The sequence below is a fragment of the Octodon degus genome, unplaced genomic scaffold (genome assembly GCF_000260255.1).
Source record: "Octodon degus isolate 3935 unplaced genomic scaffold, OctDeg1.0 scaffold00029, whole genome shotgun sequence".
In the NCBI taxonomy this organism is placed as follows: Eukaryota; Metazoa; Chordata; class Mammalia; order Rodentia; family Octodontidae; genus Octodon; species Octodon degus.
This window is the reverse complement of record NW_004524605.1, coordinates 4,886,506-4,894,590: the sequence shown is the minus strand read 5'-3', so window position 1 is coordinate 4,894,590 and position 8,085 is coordinate 4,886,506. Positions and strand designations below refer to the sequence as shown.

The following is an 8,085-nucleotide window of genomic DNA, read 5'->3' as shown; positions in this document are numbered from 1 at the left end:
GAGGGAAGGGGGAGGGGCATAAGGGGAGGGGGGAGGGGAGAAAGGGAGAGTATTGGAGGCCAGCCTGAGTTATACAGTGAGTGCAAAACCAGCCCAAACTAATAGCTAGACCCTGGCTGAAAAAACCAAAACTAAAATGAACAACAAAATCTGGGCAAAAACACACGGCAGCAGTTTGCAATAAACATCCTGATACTGCTACTTTAGAGTTGTTTGTTTCCCACACAAACCTTCCCTATCAAGTAAGAGAATCAGGTCAGCCCGTCAGCTGCATATATAGGGACTGTCAGTGACAGACAACCAAATAAATGATTTTAAAAAAGAAAATTCTGGGACCTGAGAGATGGCTCAGTGGAATAAGCGCTTCCCTGGCAAGTACAAGGGCCTGAGTTCAATCCTAGGTTCCACAAAAAAAAATAATAAAAAAAAAAACAAACAAAAAAGAAAATTCTACCTGGCTTTTAGCTGCTGCTCCAATTGAACGATTCTTAGGACCAAAAGAAATGCAAGCCCTAGAAGATAAAACAAACATTTAAGAATATTATTACAGTGTGACATTCAAAACCACAGCAAGACTTGCGAATCTCAGCTTAAAAGTCATAGATTTGTCAGTGCGTAAAACACAGCATGTCTGTAACGAGAACCTTTGTGCTTAAGTACACCCCTCCATGGGGAAGGGCTGCCCCCATGTAAAAGCGAGTCCAAGTGTGAACCACCCGTCTAGAACACTAGAGGAAGACAAGCCAGCCCTCACCACCCCAATCCTGTAAGTCTCTCCTGAACACATCTACAAAATGCTGTTCTTGTTAAGACAGCTCGAAACTTCACCAAGAATATGGTCTAGAAACACTAAAAAACAATTCTGTGAAACTAATGAATATTAAGAAAAAACACTTACTCCAGAGCTAGCTTCCAAGGACTCAGAATTACTGACAAGGAAGTTCATTCTCACTTAAGTTTATTCTAAATCACCCCCACACAAACCGGTTGTTTGGTCTATTTACTGATTTTTTTAGATGGGAAAACTGAAACCTAGGCCAGAGAGATGGCTCAGTAGAATAAGCGCTTGCTTGCCTGGCAAGTGCAAAGGTCTGAGTTCAATCCCCAGTTCCGCAAAAAAATAAACCTAAAACCTACTGAAGTTGTGAAAACAGCATTTAAATTTGAAAGCCAGCTGTACTGAAGCTGATGCCTTTACTATCACAGCTTGTTTTTCTTTCTAATCTCTGTGCACTCTTTACTCACATGGCTTCCTTTCCAGTAGTCACTTTTGCCCACTAAAAATGGGACCTCTTTCACTTTTCCTTAATTTGCTTTTGTTTCTTGTGATAGGCTCTCCCTATGTAGTTCAAACTGTCCTTGAACTTACTCTGTAACTCAGGACAGCCTCAAACTCATAGAGAGCTCCTCCTGCCTCAGCCTTCCAAGTGCTGTGATTATAGACATGCACTACCATGCCCAACTTAATTCACTTACTTCACCAAAAAAATTCCAAGAGACAAAACTCTTTAGTCAACTGCTCCATCAAGTTAATAAGCTTCAGGGGGCTGGCCAGATAGCTCGGTGGATTAAAGAGCCTGCTTAGGCAGATGCAGCAGCCTGGGTGGATTCCCCCCAGCCCCGCCCCATGGGCAAGCTGAGATAGCTACTGAGACTGGGTTTGGTGGCATGTGCCTGTAATCCCAGCTCTTCGGAAGCTAAAAACAGGTGGATCACTACTACAAGTCCAATCTACATAATGAGACCCTGCACGAAAATACAAAAAAAAAAAAAAAAGGTATTATGTATATTTACTTAGGTCATGAGATCTGGAAGCAATGGAGAAAAGCCTCTAGAATGTCTCCAGACACTCCAGCTTTGACACTATCTTCCCTGAACCCTTACTTCTTCCCATCTAGCAAACTGAAAAGGGGGCCCAGAGCGGAGCACCACCCCACAAGGCCACGACCCCAGGCATTCACACCAAGGCAGGAGAATGACACCTGCAAGGGCAGCCTGGGACACTCAGCAAGTGCTCAACACCTAAGTGTTTCTTTGTATTGTTTTGAACGGGGCAGATACAGAACATTTCCATCATCACAGAATATTCTGTTAGATAAAACATCCTCCAGGGTAACATTCCCTGACTATCACTCTAGACCACATCTATGGCACTACACACCTGGACGGCACCACACTCCAATGGCATGCACACCAACCAAGTCGCCCAGCATCACCTTGGCAACTGAGCACTCCACAGCAGTGCACGCAGGGACAGTGTGGGCCTTTGCAATAAATAAGATGGTTTTGGGTGGCAGATCAGGCACTCAGTCTCTGAAACATTTGCCATCACTGATCTAGACAATATTCTCCTGGAATCCAATGAGTATTTTTACTTGTAAAATCTCCATCTGGGAAAAAAAAAACAGTGTGGGGCAGGGAGATGGCTCAGTGTGAATAAGTGCTTCCCTGGCAAGCACTAGGGCCTGAGTTCAATCCCAGATTCTTCCAAAAACATAAAAAATAAATAAAAAATAAAATAAAATAAAATCTCCATCTGCCTTCTTCACAGTAATGAGAAGTATTCCACGTATCTCAAAGAGCCAAGTAAGTCTCAGTTCCAATTATTCAATTTTCTTTATTTGACCTAAGCATAGACATGGCAAAAAGTGAAGCCATCAATGGAGCTTCAGTCTTTACCACGTAACAGCAATTCACCTCTAACAAGGCCTATAGTGCATAATGTGAAAATGTCACACTTTTTTTTTTTTATGGGGGGGCAGCTCAGCCCACCAGGGGGCGGGGCTGGCTGGCATGTGGTGCTGGGGGATTGAACCTCGGTCCCTGTGCTTTGCTAAGCTTGTTCTAAGTAGGTGCTTTAGACCACTGAGCCATCGCACCAGCCCTGTCACACTTTTCTTACCACACTATACAATTACTAATTACAGATGTTACACTAAAGTATATCATTACATCAATTTTTACATCCTTTGTTTTCCTTTTTTTACATTCTAAAAGTTCTGTAAAGGGCTGGGGAGATGGCTCAGTGGAATAAGCACTTCCCTGGCAAGTGCAAGGGCCTGAGTTCAATCCCCTGTTCCGCCAAAAATAAATAAATAAAGTTCTGTAATAAACCCACTACTAAAAAAAAAAGCCCAGCAACATAGCTCAGCGTACTAAAGCTCCTACTTAGGCAAGCTCAGGTAAACACAGGGACCAGGGTTCAATCCGTGGTGCCACACCAGCCCCAGCCCCACCCCCAGCCTGGGCTGAGCTGAGTCTGGGGCATAGTGGTGCTTGCCTGTAATCCTAGCGCTGGGGAGGCTGAAAGCAGGAGGATCACTACAGGTCTAAGCTGCATAGTAAGACCCTGTAACAACCAAATACATTTTTAAAAAAATATTTAAAATCAATAAATAAGCCCACTACTACAAAAAAATTGTTTTAATAAACTATTATACTAGAAAAAGAAAAATCTTTCCCCTGTGGCATCAACTTGGGGGAATAAAAATGCCAGAGTAAGGCAGTGTGAACTACGTGGCTCCTGTTTAATCTCTGAGATTCCATTTGCTCATCTCTAAAATGGGAGAGATTACAGCACCTACTTTGTTTGGTTTTTGTTTTTGTTTTGTATCAGAGATCAAACTCAGGACTTTGCGCATGTCAGGCAAGCACATATGCCACTGAGCTATCTCCCCAGCTACAGCACCTATTTTACAGGACTGCTACAGATTAAATCTGAGGAGACACTTTTAAAGGGCTTATATGAGAGAATGGCATATAATAAATAATATAAACTATCACCCCAATGAAGCTCCAATGAAGCAAGGACGTTTCATACAAAAACAGACAAAACTAGATCATTCTGGGGCTGGTGAGATGGCTCAGTGGTCTAAAGCACCTACTTGGAACAATTAGCGAAGCCCAGGAACCAAGGTTCAATCCCCCAGCACCACATGCCAGCCAGCCCGCCCCCTGGTGGGCTGAGCTGGCCACACACACACACACACACACACACAAATATAAATAAATAAATGTTATTTAAAAAAAAAAAAACTAGATCATTCTGAAAATTGTTTTCACTTTCTCAACCTGTCCTCTGAAATCTTAGTAGCCAACAATTATCTACTCACTTTAAAAAAAAAAAAAAAACCTACTTTCATTAAGAAAAGTAGGGCTGGCCAAATAGCTCAGCAGATTAGAGCACCTGCAAGCAGGCGCATGGGCCAGGGTTCAATGCCCTGGCCTGCAGTGCTTGCCCCACCCCCGGGGCATGCTGAAACAGCAACTGAGACTGGGCATGGTGGCACGCACCTGTAATCCCAGCTCTTGGGAGTTTGATCTAAGAGTGAGACCCTGAATACCCTGTAGACCCTTCTCCAAAAATACAAAAAAAAAGAGGGGCCAGGGAGATGGTTCAGTAGAATAAGTGCTTCCCTGACAAGTGCAAGGGCCTGAGTTCAATCCCCGGTTCTGAAAAAACAAAAAAAAAGAAAAGAAAAAGGTAAAAGTAAATGGAACAGTATGATCAATTCACTGAACTCAGTCAACACGTAAAGCAACGAAGTTAAGTGTTTTGAAACTGATAGGGCAGGGGCCGGGGAGATGCAGGGCCGGAGAGATGGCTCAGTGGAGTATGTACTTCCCTGGCAAGTGCAAAGGCCTGAGTTCAATCCCCGGTTCTGAAGAAAAAAAAGAAAGAAAGAAAGAAAGAAAGAGAGAGAGAGAGAGAGAGAGAGAGAGAGAGAGAGCGAGCGAGCGAGAGAGAGAGAGCGCGCAGGCCAGATAGCTCAGCAGATTAAAGCACCTACTTAGGCAGACGCAGGGAAGGGGTTCCCCAGCATGCTGTGCTGGTATCCCGTGATTGAGACTGGGCATGACGGTGTGCGCCTGTAATCCCATCACTTGGAAGGTTGAAAACAGGAAGATCACTACGAGTTCGATCTGTGTAGTGAGACCCTGTAGACCCTGAATTAAATACATTTAAAAAAAGAAACTGAAAGGTTACAAAAGGCACCTAATACTTAAATAAGTAGAAAGCCTTGAAAGATAATTAGGGCCAGAGAACTCAAACTTTATTTTTTTTTTTTCTTTTGGTGGAACCAGGGATTGAGCTCAGGCCCTTGCACTTGCCAGGGAAGTGCTTATTCCACTGAGCCATCTCCCCGGCCCCAGAGAACTCAAACTTAATTCATTTTTTTGTGTGTGTAAACTCATGGGGAGGATGAAAACTCACAACCTCCCCCTCCTCCCCTCTGCAGGAAAGAAATGAAAAGAGAAAAGGTATCAAGGAAGAAAGTAAAGATTATCTGAAGTTCCACAACCCTCCCCATCATGGATGGCCAACTATTAGCATGTAGGTAAACATTCCTTGCAATCCAAATAAATCCAGTCCTAATAAGTCCTGGGGGCGGGGGGGAGTGAAGTGCTGCCAATACCCTGCTCAGTTTGCCTCTCCTCCGTAAGTGCTCAGCATTTTGACATGGACAAGCATGACAAGAATATGTAAAGGAGGGGTCAGGGAGATAGTTCAGCAGAATAAGTGCCTGCCTGGCAAGCGCAGGGTCCTGAGTTCAATCCCCAGTACCGGAAAAAAAAAAAAGAATATGCAAAGGAAACACCCACTTTCCTCCCCAACAATCTTTAACATGTGCACACAGCCAGCATCCAAACACTGTCACAGGAAGCCTCATTTGTCCCAGCAGATTAAGTTCCTTTGTCTGACATATTTCATTACAGTCTCAAGCCAGGTAGTGCACTGAGCGTCCTACACCTGATACTTTCCACACTCTGGGAAAAGAACTATTATTGACCCACTTTGCAAACAACTAATGTAAGTTAACCCACCCCAAAACAGTAAATAGTTAAGTCCAGGACTCAAAATTAAGACTGGGGGGGCTGGAGAGATGGCTCAGTGGTCTAAAGCACCTACTTAGAACAAGCTTAGCAAAGCACAGGGACCGACGGTTCAATCCCCCAGCACCACATGCCAGCCAGCCCCGCCCCCTGGTGGGCTGAGCTGGCCACACACACACACACACACACACACATAAATAAATAAAATTTTAAAAAAATTAAGACTGGGGGGGAGGGGGGTGCTTGCTGCTAGCTGCTTAAGCGCCTGCAAGGGCAAACCCAGTCAGGTAGAGGGGACCACAGTTTGATCACCAGCTTCACATGCCTTACCAGACCCACCCGCAAGGCAGCCTGAGCCAGCCAAAAAAAAAGACTACTGAAGCCAACAAGATAGATCAGTGGACTAAGTGCTTGCTTAGGCAAGCGCAGGGTCCTGGGTTCAATCCCTAGCACACAAGCTATCCCTGCCCCCGGGCGCGCTGAGGCCACCAACACCGGGCTGAAAACAGGAGGATCACTATGAGTCCAAGCTGCGTAGTGAGACCCTGTACCAAATACATTAAAAAAAAAAAAAAAAAAAAAGGCTATTGAACTCCACAAACACACACTCTCTCTCTCTTTTCCTAACTACTGGGGCCTTGCTGAGCTCTTCTACTTCTCACTTTCACTCAGACTTCCCAAGGGCTCCACCAGAACCTTTGTTTTGGAGAGGAGTCCCATTACATAGCTCAGGTGACCTTGACTCACTACATAGCTCTAGCTGGCCTCAAACTCACAGTAATCCTCCTGCCTCTGCCTCCTGAGCACTGGAATTACAAGCATGCACCACCTAACAGGCTCCACCCCGAATTTTGATCAGATCTGGTAGTCTCCTGCTGCCTTTCCTATTACTCTGGCCCCCACTAATGCTCCTTCCCTCTACATCGTAACTATAATTGAACTCTGACAATGTTTACTGCTGCTTTATGTCATTCATTTTTGCTCCCATATCACTTGTACCTCCAGAGAGCAGCAATCTTTGCCTTACACTTCCTGTCTTCTTCACACAATGCCAAGTCAATGTTTTACAAACAGTAAGTAATCACATTCTTGCCCTATGACATTGCCTTTCATCCACTTCAAATTATATTAACTTGAACTGGCTCTTTATCCTTCTGACATGCAGGAAATTAATTCAAATTTAAGTTCCAGATCCCCCTAGTCTAAACTTTTTGAGTCCTACAAACAGCTCATTTATTTGTCAGGTAACTTACTCTTTCCTGAGTACAAGATGCTACTGACCAAACATTTGCAGCACATATTCTGCTAGTACTATGAAAAATTGCAGTCCCTTAGGTCCTTAAAGGGTAGTTTCATATTTGAAGTGTGCAAAACTACTCTCGAGACATTAGAAGAGCTGTTAATCTTTCCTAAACCACAGAAGAAAATGAACTTTTAAAAAGTCCACAAAAACAGACATCAAATAAGAGCTGTGGTAAAACCAGCATGGAAATGCATACCACCTCAGTATTGTCTGTTTTTTTTACTTTAGCTCTGAACTATTAAGTAACAAAAATTAATAATACCCTGGCAAGAACAAAGGCCTGAAAAAAAAAAAAAAGAACAAAGGCCTGAGTTCAATCCTCGGTTCCGCAAAAAAAAAACTAAACTAAAAACACCAAGAACTCATACTTTTGCAGTTACTAAAATTCACCAAATCCTTAGTCAATAAGCTTTGCACATTAAAAGGTACACAGCTTACAACCTGGAAGGCAAACTTCCAGGTTTCACGTCTGTATCCTAGTATCTCACCTAGTAATATGGAACACTAATAAAAATTTTTTAAAAAAAAGTTGTAACCGCAAAACATTTAACTACACACCAGGCATTAGTCTAAGCATGGGGGGGGGGATATGTTATATACAGTTATTATTCATAATCCTCAGAACCTTCACAGGTTAAAAAAAAAAAAAAATCACTTAGGTTCCTAAAACAAATTAATCCCTTGAACTTTTGGAAAGTATTCTAGCAACATGTCCCAAAAGTATAAGCACATTCTCTGCCCTATCAATTTCACTTCTGGAAATCTATCCAACATGGTATCCTAGTATCTCACCCAGTAATACAGAGCACTAATTTAAAAAAAAAAAAAAAAAATTACAAGGTGTAACTGCAATACTATAAAACCTTTTGGCATTATTTACTACATGCCAGGCATTATTCTAAGCACTGAAAACATGAACATGTGACCATACATAAAATTATGTGTCG

At 43.0% G+C, this 8,085-nt stretch overlaps 1 protein-coding gene across 1 annotated transcript in view; it reads right to left on the bottom strand.

Annotated features, from left to right (window-relative positions):
* Hspa4 (heat shock protein family A (Hsp70) member 4) overlaps positions 1 to 8,085 on the bottom strand; it is a 53,059-nt gene that overhangs the window by 37,417 nt on the left and 7,557 nt on the right. The window contains exon 2 of the mRNA XM_004629352.3: positions 455 to 512. Within this exon, the coding sequence (XP_004629409.1) occupies positions 455 to 512 (58 nt within the window). The remainder of the gene's footprint in view (positions 1 to 454; positions 513 to 8,085) is intronic.